Raw genomic sequence first — 22,605 nt, 5'->3', positions numbered from 1 at the left:
GAAAAATTATACAAAAATAACTATTTGTCAAAACAATATAACTTTGAATCAGTTTTAATTATCACATTTAGCAAAAATTAACTGTTTTACCTTTAGGAGGGAGTATGTTTTGGTTCTTGTAAGAAAATGCACGTCAGCTGACCCAAAACTGTCTTTCAGATTCGTATTTGGGTAGTAGAGCTACAGTGAAAACTTGGGATGTACTTTGTTTCACCCTAATTGGAATACATATTATTCAAAGTCAGGAGAATCACATGATACACACTAATTAGGCTGATTTTGTATACGAAACTGACAGAAAACAAGGGGATCATCAACCCAAGTATTTTATCATGTTTTGCTCACTATTGTTACTATTCCTTTTCATCCCCAGTGTAGCATATATATAGTCCCACAGCTACACCCCGCCATCCAATCCTGTTCTGGGCTTCCCGTTCCAGTTGGGACCATGTCATGCCAGCTGCCTCCGCCTCCGCTGTGACGATCATCGACCCAAGGAAGATTGTCTGCGGGTGAGAGCATACAACCTTGCCTCACTCCAGTTTTCATTGCGAAGGGGTCAGTCAGCTTCCCATTGTGGATCATCTGGCATGTCGAGTCCTCATAAGGTTGCTAGATGATTGCAATGAACTTCAAGGGAAATCCGTAGTGCTGCATCAACTTCCAAATGATTTTCTTGTCTACTAGTCAAAAGCCTTCTCAAAATCCACAAATGCCATGTAGAGCGGCGAGTGCCATTCGATGGACTTTTCAGTAATGATTCTCAGTGTAGCAATTTGGTCTGTGTATGAGTAACCCTGCCGAAAGCCTGTCTGTTCTTGCCTCGGTCTCCTGTCTAGGGAATTCTTCAGTCTCTCTTGTTCACTATACTACAAAGAATTTTAATTTGAAAAGGACTGAATGACTTGTCGTACAAACCAAGGGACGTAACGCGTCGAGAAAGGATTCGGCTTTCAAATGAGCTATTGTTTGTTCTTTTACCATTAGTCGTTCGCAAATTCAAAACAAAACAAACAAAAAAGCAGAGTACAGGTGTGTAAGGTGTGACTTCTTAAACAATGCTACAGCTTCCAGTGTGACCGAAATGAGTTCAGACATGAGACTTCATACCTGTGCGATAATGTTGAAATATGGGTGTTATTTACTTATCGAACAGTTCAGTTTGATGGCACTAAGATGGCAGCGACAATTTCGCTCGATTTTGTATTAATACAAATAGTCGAGCTGTGTAAGGGCCCTGCTAGATAAACAGTCCATGAATGGCAGGTCTGAGAACTGTTTGAAGGGAGGCGCCGACACCGTAGCTGCTTTTTGTTTACTCAGAAACATGTACTGCCAGCTAAGCAGCTCTGTCTAGTTGACTGCAGGTCAGTAGATGCCGTTCTTAACACAATAAACGTGAAATAAAGTTTGTCGATGAATTAATGTAATTACTATGTCAAAACTTTGTCAGACAGGGTCAAATATTCCTCTAGTTTTTCGGTGAAGAGCGACATAAGGTCATTTCGTAAGCTTCGGTTACGAGTACTCTTTCTCTCTCTCTCTCGTTTCCACTTGTTAGGCTGATATTATCAGTTAGAACAAATTTGTAGGCACACTAGCTGGTCCTATCAATTACTAGTCCACAAAGAAATCAAAGAAATAGACATTCAAAGGCGTCCTTTCTTCTCACCTTTTTTTTATCTTTGCAGTTTACTCATATCCGTCCTTTTTATTCGACCCAACCCTTTCGCCATTGAATCGCACATTGGTTTAGAGCTAGAATGAGAAAGCAATAGTGATCAGTATCATAGGTAAGACTAGTGTTGAGCTATGCTTTACTTGCAATAATACTAATAATAATAATAAACAAAAACAAAAAAGGAAAGAAAGAAAGGCACCCACACAGAGGTACTCATACCAGCAATCATCAATCAGCAGGAGAGAGGTCTTGAAAATACCAACCAAGGAAATCGGAGACAGGCGGATCATTCCTTATGTGAAAAGGGAGAGAGAGATCTGATGTCTGTCAGCAGAGTACAACCAAGAAGCAAGCGGAGGGCGGGGGAAGTGCCTGCTCTGGGTTCACCGCCCACAGGTAAACCAGAACTGCAGCAGCGTGGAGAGGATGGTGGTGAGTGGTCGCCTGGTCACGGAGGACACCTGCTCTCCATACAACGCCCTGCCCACAGACGAGAGTCGGTACAGGACTAGAGGGTATGTCAGTCATCGTTGAACACCTTCTGTTGACGACGTGCTCAACTTTCAAACACACGTGTGTAGAGGACATTTTAAGTAGCAAGCAGTTTGGCACGTGAACGGGTGTAAACAATGTGTTGCAAGAACATATTGTCAAGGCAGTGACGTCACGCAAGTATTGACGTCTCGCGCGGTGTGAGTGCAGTCTCCACCTGATCCCTCGGTCGGCTGCACTTGGCTGCATCAGTAAGTAGGTCGCTGAATGTGTTAGAGTCTGGTATGCATGTTTTCTACTCTGTGTTTGCTCTCAAGCTATCCAGTAACTGTGACTACAAACCTGTTCACCCTGTGCCGCTATCCTGGGTCACCAGCCGCCATTCCTCGGCTGCTACGGACCTCACCTATTGAAGGCTCTTGATATCTACTGATATAAACTTGTGCTGAGAGTTGGGTTGATATCTATCTGAATTAAAATATATCTATATATAATGGCCAAATTTGAAGGCAGTGAGAAGTATATTGTTACACGTTGAGTTTGACAAAGGACTGTTCGCTCCGTAAGACTGTAGCTTGTTGGCATCATATTACTTTGTGTTCATCGATGCAAAGAAGTTGACAGTCGTTAACTGTGTTCGACAAGCATAAAGTCTTAATGCTGGCAATATGCATGTTCTGTGCCAGAAGACCAAACAGTTTGACACAAAGCTCAATATTACAATCAACTTTGACAAAGAATAGGAGTAAAAGCTCACAGGGCAAGGTGGAGAACAGGCAAGGACACCCGACCTCTTAGAAACTGTAGGAGAATGAAAAGCCGCAAAGAAGAGAAGGTATGGGGTGTTACACAGTAACTCAGGTGGTGAGACATTCCCTGTGCAATTACAACAACAAGCGAAGGGGGTGTAGTTGATAAAAGACAAAAAAGAAGAACACAGCCTGAAGTATAAGCTTCAGCAGCACACCCGTAAGTAAGAGCCAGAATTTTAGTGGATTGGGAACTTTTTCTCTGCAACAACAAAGAGAGATGGCCTGACTGGTCCTGGCAGGGTGTGTAGTTGACCATGTCAAGAGTGGATCAGTCAGTCTACACATTATGTGTGTTTTAATCTCTGCGTTTATAGTCAAATTAATTAAAATATGAAGCAGATGGGGACATTGAATAGGCTAATTATTTTGAACCTTCAGACAAGAAACACAAACATTGAGTGATTCTCCTTAAATGCATTTTGTCTTTGTATTGATGATTTACTGAAGGATTTAGTAACTTAATGAAGCACTCTGTAGCTCACTGAATCATTTTGTGACATTGAAAACTTTTAGGAAATAAAAAGTACCAACTATTCCCATTTTCTAATTAGCTTAGCTCTTCATCTTAGGTTTATTGAGATGCCTACATGGTTCTTGCAAATATTAAACACAAATCAGTTAATAATAATGGACAGAGTTTCCTTTTGCAGCAAAATAGTTCATGTTGAAACCAATGGAATATGAGAGCTGTAATAAGTGTCCATTTTATAGCATGTGAGTTAAAGGTGGATTATAAACAATGCTATAAGTATAGCTAAGTATTTCACCGCTTAATATTTCTTGACTAGTAAAAGCTGTCATCAAAACTTCCAAACTGAGATTCTCCTTAGTGCGCTTCACCTGATAATAATTATGATGGTTGGATGAAAGAAGATCCACCTTTTGGCTTAATAAATGTGTTGCCATAGGTCACGGGTTTATTCAGGTCAAGAACTTGGTGAGAATCAATGTTCGTGACCTGAACACCATCTGTAGCAACACAATGAACCCAAAGGTAGACTGCTTTTTATTCAGTAGTATTATCAGATGAAACTTAAGGAGAAGCTCTGGCTCGGAGGATCTTATCTCACCACACTGTTGCTACTGACTTTTTTTAGTTTAACCCTGAGTGTTCCATATATTTTATCTCTTAACCCTAACTGTCCTTTCAGACCATACCGGAGCTCCAGGGAACTATCCCTCACAGTCCTAGAGAAGCTCTGAGCAGCTTAAGATCCAGCAAAATGTCAGCAAAATTAATCAATTCAGTGAACAAGTTTTACAATAACTACGAGGCTTACAATAGCTCTGATGCTATTCCAGAGTAAGTAATATTAACTTAATGGAAACATTCCCACCCTGCTCAGTTCAGGGTACCGTCCGTCAGCGTGACTGCTCCTTTCAGCGTTTTATGTTTCTTGCATTTTTGTGTTCACTTGACTACATCGAGTTTTTCGCCTCCTTTTCGACTTTTTTTAATAAGAACAAAATTACAAAAAAATATGTTATCATAAATGTTCATATAGCTATCATACATATGGATGCTGTTACAAATGTTCATGTAGTCGTTATAATCAGTTTTCATCTAGCTGTTATATTTTGTGTAAACAGAACTTTTATTATCATTCCTCATGTTATGGTAATAGAAAAGTGGGTAGCTAAGTACTTAGAGCACGGGTCGGTTCGACTTCCTAGTGGCCCAGTGTTTTTCCTCCTCCCCTTCCACTGACTCAGGTGTTGAGCGGGTACCTGACCCCCACAGAGATGAGAGGAAGAAAAGCCAGCTTGAATAAAATGAGTGCAAAAGATATTTTAAAACACACTTTGTTGTATAACTGTTTCTAGCAGTGCCTGTCACACTTTTATGTTTTATATGATATGTATTAAAGAAAATCCCAACACATAGGAAATTTTTATAAATCTTTAAAGTACAGCTCAAATAAAGGAGTGGGTTTTTTTACAAAAGTTTTGAATCAAATCTTGAGAGTTACATTTCTTGAAAATTATTTTTCTGAAGACGAAAGAAACTTGTAAAAATATATTTTACTACTTGTGGACAGCTGGAAAAAATTTAGTATTGCATTGCCACTGGAAATGAATAACTGGGGAAAATTGTAGACCTCTAGGACGATGCAAAGTAGATGACAAAAAAAAAAAATTAAAAAAGTCGATGAAAAAATTCCAACTGGACTGACAGCTCAATTAAAGTGTAAAGTGGGAGTAGTCAGCTCCATCATAAATAACTTGTGGCCGAAATAAGTGCAGATTCTGATAACTGGTTTTCAAACGACTGATAAGTTGCCAGACAGCTTTTACCTTTAACAAAACTCAGTGTTCATAGAACTGATAAAACAGGTGTGTTCAGAGCTCATATAACAAATGTTCATATTACTAATATAGAACCAATGCTAAATAAGCTGTTATGATCTCTGTTCATATAATTATCTGCTAGCAATGTGTGCTCATATTCGTGAAGATGTAACTAATGTCACATATTTTAAGTACTGTTGCACAAAACTATTTTTAGCCTACCTGTAATTTGACAGCAAGACGTTGCTCTGAATATTTTGTACATACTTTAATGTCTGTCAATTTTAATTTTATGAGAAATGTAATTATGTTTGCAGCTGTAAAAGCAGAATTGACCACCAGGATTTCTACCAGTTCAGTCTTATTCCAGCGGTAAGGAAGTGTTCATTAGGTAGCAATAGTCATGTGACAGATGGTCAAGTACTCGTCTGACTGCCTGAGACAAACATTAGTCGAACATTAGTCGAACACTTGGCGATGTTTCTACTGCAGAGGATGTGTTTCACGGAGTAGGACTGTCACGGAGACATGCAACAAAACTTCTTCTTTCTCTCCTTCGTTTTCTTTGTCTGTTTTTTCTTTCTCTTATTTTTGATGGGTATGTTCTACTTCTGGATGTCTTTGTCTAGATAGCAAATGTAAAAAAATTGAGATCACTGTCAATTTTCAGACTAGCAATGTTTGAAATTGTCTTTTGAAAACCAGTGCATAAGAGTATCATCACTGGAACAGCTGTAAAAAAAAAAAAAAAACCCTAATCGTGTGTCATATTTAAAGAAGGTCGTTGACTACAAAAAGATTGTATATGCTGTTTGGATGAATAAGTCCTCTTGCTTATACAGGTGCTCGTCACTCTGTCGTTTGCCTTCACACGGCACCGCAGAAACATGCTTCTGTCTTTGATGGGTGGACGTCCAGGCCTGGTGTAGTAAGTATCTGTTGTTGCACAACTGGAGTCGAAAGTCGAGTGTGTATGCAAACTGATGTCCAGTGCTGTAAGACTTTATATAATATGACATCCAATACCGTAAGACTTTATATAATCTGATTTCCAATACTGTAAGACTATAATTTAATGACTATAATCTGACGTCCAATGCCAAACACACCAACACTAATGGAGTCGCCTACGTTCAAACTACGTCCCTGTACGTTCCTATGTCCAGCCCCATGGATGCATTGACCCGCTCGTCCAGGATCTCCTACGCATGTGCATTCGGAGCCACAGCTTTCCTCGTCTACGAAATCGTCATGGAGCAACGACTCATCATCGACACACCTACCCACAAAGCTGCGAAATGTAAGTGAATCGTCAGCATCTGGATTGAACAGTCTTAGTGAATCCGAGGAACACTGCTCCCGCAATTCTCACTTTACAGGGCTGTACAGTTTCTATTGTTTCTCTCGACTTTCTAAGGTGGAATGTTAACGTGTTCGGGACTAGGAGTGGCATGAAAGAAGACATAGTAGGCTAATTGTTAGGTTGATAATTATGATAATCTGCAAACATCTCAAGTACAACTACTTTCTACACCTGGGCTGATCTACTTTCATTACCTGCCTGTTCTGTTGGCCAGCCTTCGCCGCCATCCTGTCTGTGCTGGTGTACGGGATGGTCTTCTTTCCTGTCTTCGCCTGCCTCGCTCTCAGCTCTGCCTTCGGCTTCGGACTGGGGGCGCTGTACGTGTGGATGCTGCTGGGTGTACAGATCTTCAAACTGACTGAGTGCCAGACCACAGGCGTATGTTTCTAGGGTTTCGTCATTCTCTTTTTTTGGGGGGAAACAGTTAGTATTTTGACTGCTCCTTACTCCTTCAAAACAACGAGTCCTGGAACTTTGTAGATTAATACAGTAACCTATTGTAGTAAACAGATGGACTGATCTGAGACATGAATTGAAAATATCCTAACATTGGTTTTTGTTTGGCGAAACAGCAGATTTCGGAATAAAAGAATTCACTTTGTTATGGAACGGAGTAATAGAGAACCCAAAGAAAAAGGGAGAGAAGAAATAATGAGTTAGAAAGAAAAGCGAGGGGAAAGAAAAACAAATAAATGAACAGAAGGGCAAACAGTCATAATCATAATCAGGTATGTATATAGAGGTGGAAAGGGAGAAAAATTCCTAGGTGGCGAAATCATATCAGGGTTTCTCTACTGACCGCTGATTGGAGAGATACCATAGTTTTTTAATTAAAAGACATCCACATCACGGAAGTACAACAGGCCCTCACCTTCTTTGTGTCTCAGGAAGTAAGACTGCTGATGGTTCTTCAGAGCCTGCCCAACCTGCTATGCTTGCTCTATCTCAGCGTGTCCATCCCTGGTCGCAGTCTGAGGTCTTTGAGCAAGGGTAGGTTTTTTTCTTGGTATCAAGACTCCAAAGATTCAATGGACAAAATCAAGGAATGCTACGCTGGGCTCCACGTCAGGAAGCTCTTCCGGAAACCAAAGGTCAAAAAGTGAGTTACTTCAAGTGTTCACGGCAAATTACTATCTGACAACTCAAAATATAAACAATCCCCTTCTTAAGAGAAAGAGGAAATTTGTTTAAAGATATATAGTTATACTGATATGCAGATAGAAAACCTAGCTATCGGTTAATGACATCAGCAAGCAAACTTTTCAGATGACAGCTGGAATAGCATGAGTTCCTGAAAAAGTCGGAAGGTTATATCAAGGATAAACTCCTACAACAAAATCAAATCAAAATCAAAACAAACTTTATTGTCTGTCCAGGAGACCCAGGACAGAAATTTGTCTTTGCTCACAAAGGCAGGCATACATACTCATACAGACATTTAACACACAGTTAGGAGTAAAAGTTGGGAGTAAAAAGGTGTAGATTGCATCAGTCCATCAAAGCAGTTTATGTTTATCCTAACAACAAACCTTGGGTGACCAAGGGCCTAAAAGCAGTGATTAATAAAAAGAAACATGTGTTCTTCACGAGTTCTGCCCGCGACAGGAAATTGGTACATAGAGAGGTCTGTGATGCTGTCTGTTGGGTCAAGGTGAAACACAAGTCAAAACTCGAGTCTCAGTTTGCTACAGGTAACATCCGAGTAGCTTGGCAGGGACTCAACAACATGGCCAATATTGACGATCGGAGTCAGGGGTCGAAAGCCAAAATCTCGATCTCAGGCGTTGAGAGTACGGCCATGCCTAATACTCGGAATGCTTTCTTTGCTCGTTTCGAGTCGCATGACTTCTCAGTGCAAATGAAAGCTGTGCGTAGTTCTCTTAACCCTGTACAGAAGGTTGAGATTGGTCATGAGTAGTTTGTAGAGCTGTTTCAGCGAGTGAATATTCGCAAGGCCTCCAGTCCGGATGGTATTTGTGGCAGAACATTACGTTCCTGTGAGCACCAACTTGGAGGCATTTGTCAACATCTGTTTCAGCGCTCTATGGATTTGGAGAGGGCAGGTAGTCCGGCGTTGTTGCTAGTTTTGGCGGGACTAGTGTTGGCGCACACCTGCTGACTGTTTCTGCCCTTGTTTGAGTGCTGGACGTTTGTTGTCGTCACATACGCTAACCCCCCAACACTCGGTTCCATCTTTGGCGCTGCGAGCAGGATGAGTGTCAACAGAGAGGTGCACAATGGTTGCAGAGGACGACAGCACAGCAGAAGCTCTACTAGCATACTAGGTATTCCGCTTTCAGTAGTTTGCTGGTGGACCAACGAGTGTCGACGAGATTGAAACAGAGGTCGAGTGAGCGACCTGCCAGACGTCGAGTGTTGATGCTCCCGCATGTCGCAATAGACACTCAGAGAAAGATCTTGGGTGTCCTAGTGGAGGTGTACGTCGAACGGAAAGATGTCGACATCATTGCCAGTTTCTACAATTGCCGACAGCGATGTGATGAGGCGGTCGACGAATACACCGCGACGCTCCAGAATTCGCAGGCGAAAGCGAACGGCCAGTGTGTTAAGGGACTGAAAAATAGCCATGTACGAAGCAAAACGTCCAGACATCTGGCTGACCACGAGTCCTCTTCTGTTGCCGACCTTCTAAGACCGCATGGCATGTAGAAAGAGAGGAGGGCAATGATGACAGGGAGGATGAAATAGATCTCCTAACCGCACAAACCAGACAGTTGTAAATGGAGGCGGCCTCCCAACCTCACAGTGCACAACAAAGTAATGTCCTCCACCCGCACCACACGACCGGCGGCACTTGTGTGCTATTGGTGCGAACGAGAGGGGCACCGGGAGGCTGATAGTCAACATACCAAAAATATTTGCGACGACAGCAGGCGATACAACTAGACGGTCAGCGAGCCTGCCCTCCCCCAAACAGCTTTAACATGCGAGGTAGAAGGCGGCGCAGAGCGTCGAAGCGGCGGCGATTAACATCATATCGGAGGACTGCAGCCCGACCGGTCAGGGAAAGTGACTGCCCCCATCGTCCGTAACAGGATGACGGAAATAAAGTGTAGCTGGCCTGACTGGAAAGTGTCTGACGGCAGAGGTTGTCATTCATGGCAGTCGAGTGATGGCGTTGCTTGACACCGGCAGTGAGGTAACGACGGTCACTGACGAGTGGGCACGAGGGCACATACAGGACTTACAGCTAAAACATCTCCTTGCGAGGGACCGGCGGAGCAGAGGTACCATACTCAGGAGTGGCGGTGGTGGACATGTTTTCGGCCAGTGTCTGAGGACGTTCCTATCCTGGTGGTCAAGGACCTTGTCGATGTGGTCACAAGTGAGCGCAGGAGGTGCGTGTCGCTTCTACTAGGGAAGAACGTCCTTGATCGGATAATGAACTCTACCGCAGATGTGGTGCAGGCAGTACTGGCAGCAGTGCATGGAGCTCATCTTGAGAGGACAGTGTCAACAAAAGGACTGGCTAAAGCCGCTGGCAACACGCACGATCCTGCATTTTCAATGGCCACAATTAAAGTGACGAGCATATCACCAGATAGCGATGCACCCAGACGACAGACACAAAACATTCGTGACACCCATGGGAATATTTGAGTATACCAGGATGCCAATGGGTCTGACGTCCGCACCAGCCACTTTCCAGAGGTTAATGCAGACCACCATGGCGGACTGTTTAATTTCGGTCCTTCTTGTGTACCTAGACGATCTTTTGATATACTCCAAGACGTTATAGCACACCTCCATCGGCTCTTGGGGCGCATCACGGAGACTGGGTTAAAACTGCGGCTGGATAAGCGCCCATTTCCTCCGGCGAGAGGTGATCCTCCTGGGTCACACCATTTCCAGTGAAGGTGTCAGTTGTGAAACGGGTAAGGTGGAAATAGTTCAGAAGTGGCCGGTGCCAAAGACTGTCACGGAGTTATGCAGCTTCCTGGGATTTGCCAGCTACTACCGGCGATTTATCAAGGGGTTCGCCAAGATAGCTGGCGCATTACATGACCTGGTGACGCAGGCTACGCATGAAAAGAAAAAGAGACAGAATGATATCACAGCAAAATGTCCACCAGGCTGCGTTTGACACCATTAAGTCGGTATTGTCAGGTGCACCAGTGCTAGGGTACACTGACCGCACACAGCCCTTCATTGTAGATACCGATGCCAGCAACGAGGGACTCGATGCCATTCTGTCGCAGGTGCAGGAAGGCAGAAAGCGGGTTATTTCCTATGCCAACCCACGTCTTAACAACAAAAAAGAAATATAAAATAATTTAAAAAATAGTGATCAAGAAGGCTATATGGATATCCTAATAACATCTAGTTATTTGGTGAACAATTGGATGTGATCCCCAATGGCATGTACCACATGCTGTTTGCATCACTTGTCTGTCAAAGGTGAAAGGTCGTTAATGTTAGGAAAAGGGGGTTGTTGCCCCTGTCTGTTGTTAGTCAGGGATTATTGCCCTTACCAGTATCAGAGTGTTTTTGCTGCGTCGTGGTTTTACAAGATAGAAGATACAAGATACAAGATACAAGACATCTTTATTGTCTATGGTCGCAAGAGACATAGAAATTTTTCTTTGTTGGGAGCTCAAAAAAAAAAGACACTTATTTAAAATACATATGCACTTCACTTTTCCATTATGATTAACCTGGCCATCAATGTAACAAAACCTTTTAGATAATACATTAAAAGTGGATAATTTTCTGTCTGCTACAGCGATATTCGCGGTAGCATTTCACCAGCGTAGCGAGTTCTGTCATTTTGTTATCAATGGAGCGGGCGTTGGTTAAGGTAATCAGCAGCAGCGGGAGACGACATCCTCTCCGCTGCACTCTGTTCCTGTTCCTCTTCTGATCCTCGCATTTCCTTCGGGGTCTTCCTCCCCGTGTAGTTTCTGGTGTGATTAAGAGTGCTATTGCGGTCGGTAAAAATGACCTGGCAAAGGCACTGTTCTTGGCGACCACCTGTTTCCATCTACGGCCGGAGGGTAGCAGTTGAAAATGGCGATGTAGTGGGTGAGAAGGGTCTGTGATGATGCTGACTGCTTTTAACCTCACAGCCCTGATGTGTAGTTCACCTAAAGGTCTTTGTGGAGAACCAATGATCTTACTGGCACTCTTGACCACCCTCGTCAAACAAGCTTTATCTTTGACAGAGAGAACGCCAAACCACATCGATATATTAAATGTTATGATGCTCTCGATGAGGCTGCGATATACGAACTCGAGAACAGGGCTACTGACACCAAAATTCCCCAATTGCCTCAGCAGGAACAGGCGCTGATTTGCTTTCCTGGAAACAATGCTGGTGTTTTCCTGAAAGGACAGTTTGTTGTCTAGCACTGTGCCGAGGTACCTAAAACTTTGCACCTGTTCTATTACCTCATTATCAATAATTATGGGGGTGTGGACAGGTTGATATTTTCTTCTATCAAGGACCACTTCCTTAGTTTTGGAGACATTGAGCACCAAGAAGTTTTCTTCAAACCATGAGTGTAATTTCTGAACCTGGAGGAAATAGCTTGCCAGTGACTCCTCATCCTTAGCCTAGCAACCAATGCCATATCGTCTGCAAACTTAATGATAGGGAACAATTTTTTTTTTTGCGTCAGAACCCGACGTCATTTTATGACGTAGTTTTAGATTGTGCTGAGAGTGGAAAATTGTTGGAAGAGAGCAGACGACGAGAGACGAGAGATAGAAAGGACAGGCGGGAAAGTGACTGTACGTGTGGATACAGAGACGGCTGGGAGAAAGGACGAGGAGCGGACAGAGTGTATGGATTGTCTTTTTTGGGAACTTGTGTGTTGTTCCAGGATAATTATTCGTGGTCGCCACCTGGATGTCGGCCAAGAAAGCATCTACCCCTTATAAGAACTGAAAATTGTGAGAGTTTTCAAGAAGAGAAGAACTGTCAAACTAATCAATGTACGACTCTGTTAAGACGGAGAACAGAAGAATCCTACGACTGTGGATTTCAAGAAAGGATAGGTCGTAAAGGAAAAAGACTTATCGTTGTTCAATGTGTAGTCAGAAAAGGAGAGTGACTACATCATTAACATTGGGATGCAGTATAGTGTATGTGAAATTCAGGGAGGATTTTACCAGAAAGTTTATTCTTGGGCGATCGCATCGGACAGTGTGGGAGTATGAATAAGTGTGAATAACAGAAGCCAAACTGTAAGTAGCAATTTGAGAACTTTTCGAAAGAAAAACGGACGACCAACTGAATTGAACGACGCCACAAAAAAACATTTATTCCGATGTTACACCGTATATGATTTTCAATAATGTATGTGTTTAATGTTAAATGTTGAATTATATCAATCTTATTTGCCCACGACAAATCTCTGTGATATCTGTGTGAAAAGAGCACGCGTGGGGACGTGCATACATATGGCCGCCACTGAGATCGAGTGATGTGTGACGGTGTGTGAAATTGTGAAGTGAATGCGTCCCTGACAGTTCACTGTTTAGTAACTGTCATTACCGCTGGTCAGATACTAACATATTGTCAACAGCCATAGTCGCATAGATATAGTCACATAGTCACATAGACTGTTACTCACATGTTTTCACAGTTGTTTTACTAGAAATTTCTGCCATAACAGGCCTGTGGTAGGAAAATTAGCGGCGATGAAAGCGGCTGTTAAAAGACTGCTCTCTCGTTTTGTCTACCGCAGGAAAAAAGGTATTTCTCACCTTCTGTCTCCGTGTCTTCACCTCTCTACATTTGCTCCCACGTTTGTGTCTGTATTTAACCTAGTCATCTCCTTGCTGTCCGGCTACCTATTTCTCAGCTTCGTGATGTTTCTGTCTGAATTATTGTGGCCTGTTCGTCTTCTTTGCCAGATTATCTGTCTGCCAGTTTGTGCGTCAGTCTGTTTCTTCTGAATAGTCATTTCTGTGTGTGTGTGTGTTTTGCTTTTGTCTCTGCCTCTTGTCTTTCCAATAGTTCAAGTGAGCCCGTCAAAGGAATGTTCATTAATATCTCCCTTTATTTAAACATTGTAGTATGGCGTTAACTCTTTCTTTCTTCTTTCCTTCATGCCACTTAATAACTTATGCCAGTGATCTATATATTTTCGCTGCTCTTGTTATTTGTAGCTTGATATTTGTAGAAAAGGATGTGAAGACCACAGCTATACTACATGTAGCTATACTACTTTTAACTATATTGGTATTTAAATTAATTTGTGCACTTGTAATGCGCTTCACTATTAATTAGAGAATGGCTAAAGCCACTAAATCAACTTCGTAGATAAATTACACCTGTAAAGCTTCATACCTCTTTGTTTACTACTCCACTTCTCCTAAAACAATTGCACAATCTCGTCTCTTTGTTTTCAAGGGTTCCGCTACCCGGCTCGCATGCTCTCAGTCATGATTGTGGGGATGATCGTGGTGTACATCGTAAGTTAATCTTCTCGTTTGTAAATAACAATAGATAGCTATACACATTGTATAAGCTGTTCTGAAGTTCTGAATTCTGGATAACACAATGACCAGGTGTGTTGTCCTGTAGCTCTGTTTTATACATTGTACAATAACCCAGGGAATTGTTTTGGCAGCTGGCATTTCAGTTGTTCTTGGAGGTACCTAGAGACATCGAAGGTGTTCGTGACTTAGTGTGGACCAGCGTCGATGAATCCATTGGCTGGGAGGAAAGCGAAGATGATGATGACCTGACCAAACTAGCTCGAACGCTCCTGTTGCTTTTCTGTTACTTTCTGGACATCGTAATAAGTAAGAACGACACCATCATCTCTGTGTGTGTGTGTGTGTGTGCGCGCGCGCGCGCGCGTGTGTGTGCGCACGTGAGTATTTTCGTACGAAGTTAAAGCGTTTCATTTCTTTTCCCTTCGTCTCTGTTGTCTGTCTTCTTTCATCATCTTGAAACTGTATTTTCCATCTTTATCTTCTTTGTTCTAAGACTCTCTGCTTTTCCTCGTGTAGAAGTGTCGCTAAGTACATCCTTCTGTACAAGTGTCACTAGTCCCACACTCGCAATGTCACTGGGTCCATCCTCAAGAAGGGACACCATACACAACTTCAATACACATTCGTAATATTGAAGCTATGGATGGTGTTACTTCAAGCTGTTGCTACAATAATGCCGCAGACGACGACGATGATGAATAACAGAGTTGATGATCATCTGATTTCAGTTTCAATAACGGTGGGCTTGTCACTTGCTTTACTGCTTTGTTTGCTCAACATCCTTCACTCACTCAGCAGCTACAGGTATTGTATTATTCGCCACGCCCTTCCCCCAGGACACACACACAAACACACAGAGACACAGTCACACACACACATATACAAACACACAAACGCATGCACACACACACACACACAAAGAGCGACACCCTGGGACATTCAATGGACAAATACTGCGACCAATCAAACCATCAAGATGCTCTGTCGTTTTTCCTGTTAATAGATATGTTAATTCAAATATTTCTTGCGAACTTTCTTTCCTACTGTTTCTTTGCAAAGGTTAGTACGAAATAATTGGGTTGAGAATTAATTGTATTCTCGTCAGTGGTGATCGCGTTTTATTTTCGTTTGTGTTTGTGATGATGTGCAGAGCCACAATTCTTGCTCTCTACAGAGGAGATCATTCCCACATCCCACCGCCTGATGCCGGCAGTTATGTTAATTACTGCGTATGTCAATTTTTTCTGTGTATGAAGTCTCTGGTTTTATTCTCGTTCTCTCTCTCTCTTTCTTTCCTACTTGTGCATTTGAGGTTCCTCCTAATGTATAGAACGGTTAGTGTGCTTCAGTCACATCAACTAGATGAAGTGTTCAGATCCACTTGCGAACAAAGTTTAAAACAGCTGAATTCTACACCAGTGAAAGTCTAATTACATTTTAAGAAAACTAATTCATTTATAGGATTCATTTCATTTTTATAAAGAAACTTGGTGATCATACAGGTAAACAGCATCAAGTACGGAGGATTTCAAGTTGCGTATATTGTTTGGGGTGAGTTTCTGCTTGTTGTTGTCCTTAAACTTCTAGTGGAGAGAAGCCATAATCTGGCAGCTTGGAGACAGCAGGCAAACAAGCAGGAAAGAGAGAAAAAGAAATATGTAGAAATAGTTTCAATGATGAGCCTTAAATTGTTTGTGTAAAGACATCGAAATCTACCCGACATTTTAGTCAATCATTTTATTTTCTTTAAGGAGAATTGGGTCTTTGTGAACATCTGTATGTCGGTTGTTTTTATAAAAGCCTTTTGCCTTCGTGAATGTTATTGAATATTCACACGAATTCACGTGGACTGGTATGGGTGAGGTGTGAACGATATTTACACCGGCATGTCGTGTTGTTTGATTTTATTTATTGATTATTAACATCCACAAATTACGTATGTTTATCTTAAATGTTTTTTCGTAAATTGTAGCATCGATTTTTTTCTTTTTTCTTTCCTTAGCATTCTTCGTTCAGTTTGGCGTTCTTTCCCTGATCTGCTTTGCCCTGGGTGTCCTTATCCAAGTGCTAAGCCTGGGTTACAAGGAGTTGTTATTAGCTGCTTTGGAATACATTTGGTAAGAGTTATTATTTTGTTAGTACTTTGAATTAGTCGACATTTGGCTAGTCAGTTTATTTTGTAACATTATGTTAGTGCATTTGCATTCACTGAGAATAGTTTAGACTATCATAGCTATTTGAAGATGTGTGGTTAGTATACTTACCGACAGACCAGGACCACGAGGTGTACAACAGGAATTAAATTCTGTGACACAGTGAAAACTTTCTCAACTGCTAATGAACCACGTGGTGTCAGACATTTTAAAGACTATTTTTCCCATTGTAATCACAGGCCAATCGTTCTAGTAACAATCATACTCATGGTGGTACAAAAACTACTTGCCAAGTTTGTCTTCTTGCAAAAGAAAGGTCTCCACCTTGCACTGGACAACAGGTATTGTATACATGAAGACCTTTTCATAATTAATCAGCTTGTCTTTATGTTCCCGAGACAGACAGCCTGACAGACAGACAGATGACAAATGTACGATTGTACCAAAAAATAATAAAAAAAAACACTGCTTGTTAAATGACTGAATCAATAAATCGATGGTTCGATTAATCACTAACTGTGATCAGTTCACCATTTGGGGAAGCAAGTTTGACGGAACGTTTCATGGAAGAAAAGAATGAAATAAAAATGTAAAAGAAATAAAAATAAAAGGAATATTACAATGGCAGACGGAATTCTCTCGAAGTAGACCTTTAGCTTTCTGGTGAATTGACATAAAATTTATATCAGTTACTTTCAGTTGCTTAATTTCTTTCAGATATTGTTACTTCATCTTCACCTACTTCATGTTCTTCTACAATATCTTCTTGGGTCTCGTCTCCTGTCTTCTGAGGATCGTCAAAGCATTTGTTCTCGGCATCGCTTTCCTCGGTCGCCTTGACAACAGCACGTTGTCTAGAAAGTTCGAATTCTTCGATCCAGGTACATGTTGCGAACTGCACGGATAGCAGGGTCATGCACCCTACCGCCTTCCCTCCCCAAGCCAGCTAAAATGTCATCATCAGTCCTTTCACGGGAATAAGAGGGTCCGAAAGTATATTTTTTGTGACAGGAGTTCAGTAGCTTTATGTAGCTTCTCAACATGTGAGAGTTTTGTGTTTTGCAGGTTTCTCTGCTTACCTGGGTTTCATGCACATAGAGTGTGCCCACACTCATCCTGTGGTCATCGTCTTCACACGACTGGTCATTCACATGTGGGAGACAGCAAAAGAAAGACAGATCGGCGAGTCCAACACCTGTTCTAATGGAGACCTGCTGCTCAACATGAACCTGGATGACCTCAGCGTTAGAAGTTTACGTGAGTGCTCATCTCTCCTCATCGGTTGATGATAAAACCAATTCAATTAGTTCTGAAGAAAAGTCGCCAAACTCGTCTGTCACCCAATTCACACCTGACGTGTGCCATCCCAGTCTGTTGCATCCGTTAGTGTTTCACCTGTCGCAAACTCGCAATATAAATATATACCGATCTCAACCCGCTTCTGCAAGGGTACACCCAATTCCTACCTGTTTCTCTCCACCACTTTCCTCCTTTGCCCACTTACTGACCAACCACTACTCGGATCGCAAGCCAGGACGCAGTACAGGTAGTCGTCGACGTATGACCTTTGCAACTTACGACTGTTTTACGACCACAACTGGCAGAAACATTTTAAGAAAATGTTACAATAAAAATACAACAACGTCTACAGAAAGATAAAATTAGAAAATTAACTAAACAAAAGTTGAATTTCTTGAAAGGTAATAACAGTACACTACTGAGACAAGTTGCTACAATATTAATGAACAGAAAAGGGTGATAAAATAGAACAAATCTGATAATATAATAATGAGGCAATAAAATGAAATAATGAACAAAGAAAATGTTTTAAAAATACTATTTGGCTTAAGGATGATTACAATATGATTACCCAGCATACTTACGGTAATTTACTTACGGTAATTTAACATAGTCGACATACGACCAAATCGAGTTACGACCGATATGTCGTAAGTCGAGGACTATTTGTATGTCTAAAATTATCAGGCCGTTAGTGTAAGCCGTTAGTGTTAGTGAGTCACTCAGCAGTCACATAAAAGACTTAGATCACATGATAGCACTCGTGACCGCTAAGAATTCAAACCGCAGACCTGAGATTGTAGCATGAGAGATCTTTACTCGTGGGTCACAGCTGATGTCACCTGTGGTTTCAGGGGAAGACACTCGGCGCCGCAGCATGAAGGCTCGCTCCAACTGGCACGTGACGTACACGCTGCTGCACAACCCGGAGCTGCGCGTCACGCGCAAGGGCTACATGCAGCTGTTACGTCAGGCACGCGAGCTGGGCGTACACATCCCTATCTCCGACAACCAGGCCAACATCAACCTCGACAGTCTGGCCGAGCAGATCCTGCAGGCTAAAGATTCCGCCAGCAATAAAAACGCCGAGGTTACAAAACAAGCAAAAAACAGAAAACAGGAAAAGGTGTAGGTTAGTTGAAATGAGAGAAAAGTAGAGGGAGGAAAAGCTGACAGTTTTAATTCACGTGATATCTCTCCTCTCTGGAGGTTCCTTACATGTCACCTTTACATGAGACAGAGGACGATAACAGGCTCTACTTTGAGAGGGAACTGGTAAAGCACTCTCATCTTCTTATTTTGAAGTACAGTTTGTGTTCTTATATAACTCACTTACCTATTAAAGTACCAGACCGCGTGCTACTCTTTCAGCTTTTTTGGCGAGAAACCAGAAAAGCCAAGAATGAAGTACAAATTCCTCTTAAAAAACCATTTCACCTTGTGGTCGATATATAACCAGCGATAAAAGCTAGAGTTCCAGTCGACTTTGCCGTTTCCAAAACGTGGATTTGAACGACAGCCAAAGATAGGAAGGTTACTATCTTCCCCTCGCTGGTCTAAGTAATGTGATACCATCCACAATCCTGTACAAAGCCCGGTGAGGTATAGCTTACATAAGCATTTACTTATATAACTGCTTAAAAATGTGATGTAAGAACATGAAAAATGTCAGGCTATATCGTCAGACATATCTGATTTTCAAAAAGATTTAAACTTTCTTAAATTTCAGAGTGTAACTGTTTATGCGCGCATGTGTGTGTTTGTGCACGCATGCATGGGCTTATACATCTCTTTAGGTGTGCATTGATATGAATATATCTCTTTTTAAAGTTGTACCCATAATGCCCCTGTTGATTGATCTCACAGTAAAAATGACCAGGTGTGGAGAGGACAAGGTAACTGAACCCTGACGAGATTCGTTTGCCTCGTCCCAGTGATCCACACAGTTTTCCATTCACCTGTAATACAATAGGTTTCAGCCATGTCCCAGTTATCCACACAGTTTTCCATTCACCTAGTCATCCTCAAACTTTGCATTCACCTTGGGATCCACACTTGTAGTACGATAGGTTTTATCTCTTTCTATTCGATCATTTCCCAAATGTTCTCCCCTTTCTTGCTATTCTGTCCTCCAGTCTGCCTTATTTTCTAGAAGCTTCGCTTTCATTTAATGTTGTTTACATAGTTACAGCTTCTACATTGCTCTTATTATTCTTGTCATTAACACCGTGTCATCTGATGAGAGATTTTTATGAGAATAAAAACTTCCCCGTCTTCACTCACGTTTTCTTCTTCGTATACCTATGAGTATGAGGGAACAATTGTCAGGTTTTCTTCTTTTTTATATAAAAAACTTATTTTAATAGTGTTTGTGTGTGTGAGTGCACGACCAACGATGGTAGGCCTCTATCCACGCCAAAAAACAAAAGCAGTTATATTTATCCTTTGAATGGACTTCATCTTCTGAATGTCCAGCTGAGCGACATAGTAGCGGGTGAGGAGGTGTTACTGTTGTCTTAAACATCTTACTATAATTGCCCATCAAGTGTATAAATATATATCGCCACAATCGAGAGAAAGAATAAGTTGAGAAAACTAATCATTTTCTTCCTTTACACAAGTCGAAAAGGTCAAGCCAGTCCAGAATAGCTAGAATGAGGCTGAACAAGGAATGAACATGGAATATACTATGTACTACAAAGGAATGTAATGAAAAATCTGGATGAAAAACAAACAGGTGCGAGTTAGTGAGGTCAGCCTGGTATGGAACTGACAGCATTTAAGTCATGGCAAGGCTCGACACACGTGTCTTCATAATTTGTTCTCTCTCTCACCCTTTCTCATAATATATGAAATGTACTAATGTATATATTCATGAAAAGTAACTGAAAATAGTAATATTCTTTGATTAGCTTCTTGACCCAGCTTACCACTCACAGATTCAGATGTAGGAGAAGAATCGTATGAACACATACAATGCAACAAGACCAGTACTGCCAAATGTACACAGTTATATATGTTTGTGTTGTCTATAACTACCAGTGCTGTCTACCTGTACTGTCTACAGATACCTGTACTGTCTACAGATACCTGTTATCAAGTGCCAGATAAATGCGTCTCTCTTGTAAGAAGACGAATTTGGCAAGAAGATTTTGTGTCACAATGATTATCACTGTTACCAGAATTACTGGCCTGAAATGTTAGAAAAGTATTTAAATATACAGACAATTAACTAATCAAGAAACACAGAAAATTCAACAAAACCAAGTGAAGACAACCACACATATATACAGTTTATACAAATATTTTAATGTGCCTTTAGCAACTGTTAAATTTTATTGGCAACCAAACCAAAACTACAAATACAAGCACAACAACAACAATAACAAAAAACAAACAAAACATCAACAAAAGGCTACCAATAACAATACCACACACAGCTTATTACCAAGCGACCGAGGGGTCAACCTACCAAGAATATCTCATACAGTCGAACATAGCGGCCATGACACAAAGGAACTAAGTGCTGACATATAGAGTACAACAGAGGTCTCTTGTATACAAACTTGCAGTACCTAAATATCAGACAAAGATAAGATTGTTCCAGAAAACAGGACCAGGATAATGAGCTGGTGTGCAGAAAAGGTTGGTCTTGATATGAGTCCTCAATATCTGAATGTAAGATACATGGATAAGACCACTGTCACTGCGATTTCCTAGGACAGGGTGTCACAGAAGTTGAAGAATAAGAAGACGAGCACAGGGACCTGAAAGGAAAGTATTTCATCGCTAGGAGACAAAGGAGCAGACTGACCGAGGACAGAAACACAGTCTGTGCTCTTTTCTGTGGGAGATTGAAAACAACAAGTAGAGACGTGACAGAGATATCTTATTGGATAGGCCGGCAAGAAAACAAATAACAATACCAACAACAACAATAATAATAAAAAACACAAAGGAAACATTTATTATGTGTCACTCACCCCATACAATGTAACCAACTTGAAATCCACCATATTTGATACTGTTTACCTGGAGAAAGAGAGAAATCACATTTTTTACTTTAAAGGCGTTTAAGTAGTAATACAAATGACTCATTAAAAGTGTATTTCATATTTTACATTATGGTTGACAGAACAAAATCTTTTGCTTAGTAAAAGCGCGTTCGAGATTCTTTGTTGTTCTAGGGAAGAGGATGGAAGTCCTCAAGGAGATATTTTACACTGCAATTCTAGTTCTTACTCGTCAGGTGTGCTACCTGGTCTAATATACCTCGCTGCATTTTGCCCGCTCTTTAAACAGAAACATGTATTTATTCTTTCATCCTCTCAAACTCTTTTTGAAATTTTTTTTCACCCATATTTCTCTCGCATGCAATCAAAACCTGGAAAAGAAGATTACAGGTGACAGGTGTTGTGAGACAGCTTCAGTGAAGTAGAACTGTATTCACCTTTACCGACACAGAACTGCGAACATGGATAAAGAAAAGTCGGGTGAACACCTCTCCGAAACACAAGTAGATCACATGCTAATTACTTTGAAATAATCACATTATAACATCGAGAATCAAAGCACATACACAGTAACTGACGTTGCCGCCTGCTTCAGCCGGTTGGATGTTGGAGTGATCTCCCTTGTACAGTGCAAGTAAATTGTTTCTGCGCAACACAACAAATAGCACACACACAACAAACACACACAGCACAACAGACCCACGTAAGGTTGCCTTGACACCGCCCTCAAATAAATGTATAAATGAAAAACTAATATAGTAAAAATATTTAACTGATCAATGTACTTGTACTTGGATTTCAGCCATCCCAGCAAACATGCATGATTCGACCAAGCTTGGGCCAAGCGTTTGAAAATCTTGTAACAATGGTTAGCCCAGTACCATGCATCCACCCAGCAGGCGCCAAGGTTCACGGTGCGCGCGCAACGCTGTCGTTCATTCAGCTGCGATGGGGAACTTGGAGAAAGCTTGGCGGAATAGTAGTCGGCCAAGAACCCCGGTCACGCTGACATCGACTGATTTATGACTATCGAGAC

General features: G+C 41.5%; 1 protein-coding gene and 1 long non-coding RNA gene across 4 annotated transcripts; one reads left to right on the top strand and one right to left on the bottom strand.

Moving 5' to 3' along the window:
* Positions 1–1,348: 1,348 nt before the first annotated feature.
* Positions 1,349–19,834, top strand: LOC112555342 (stimulated by retinoic acid gene 6 protein-like). 3 transcript variants are annotated; one of them, XM_025223703.1, is made up of 18 exons: positions 1,349–1,367; positions 4,137–4,288; positions 5,592–5,646; positions 6,117–6,202; positions 6,441–6,574; positions 6,852–7,015; positions 7,525–7,736; positions 13,276–13,355; positions 14,016–14,077; positions 14,236–14,410; positions 14,833–14,908; positions 15,255–15,333; positions 15,607–15,655; positions 16,107–16,221; positions 16,497–16,598; positions 16,975–17,138; positions 17,323–17,514; positions 18,411–19,834. In XM_025223703.1, exons 2-18 carry the CDS (start codon positions 4,209–4,211, stop codon positions 18,686–18,688), a joined length of 2,103 nt encoding a protein of 700 aa, XP_025079488.1. In that variant the 5' UTR covers positions 1,349–1,367; positions 4,137–4,208; the 3' UTR covers positions 18,689–19,834. The 3 variants fall into 3 exon arrangements, with proteins under 3 accessions (XP_025079488.1, XP_025079486.1, XP_025079487.1); XM_025223701.1 differs by lacking the exon at positions 1,349–1,367 and adding an exon at positions 1,903–2,424; XM_025223702.1 differs by lacking the exon at positions 1,349–1,367 and adding an exon at positions 2,593–3,142.
* LOC112555346 lies at positions 16,229–22,251 on the bottom strand. The gene is made up of 3 exons (XR_003097449.1): positions 21,958–22,251; positions 21,540–21,588; positions 16,229–16,409 (listed from the first exon to the last, which is right to left on the bottom strand). It is a non-coding gene; the product is annotated as an uncharacterized LOC112555346 (long non-coding RNA).
* Positions 22,252–22,605: the final 354 nt, after the last annotated feature.

Source organism: Pomacea canaliculata, linkage group LG14, assembly GCF_003073045.1.
Source record: "Pomacea canaliculata isolate SZHN2017 linkage group LG14, ASM307304v1, whole genome shotgun sequence".
Lineage (NCBI taxonomy): Eukaryota > Metazoa > Mollusca > Gastropoda > Architaenioglossa > Ampullariidae > Pomacea > Pomacea canaliculata.
The sequence above is the reverse complement of the archived record's forward strand: the minus strand, read 5'-3'. Positions and strand labels throughout refer to the sequence as shown.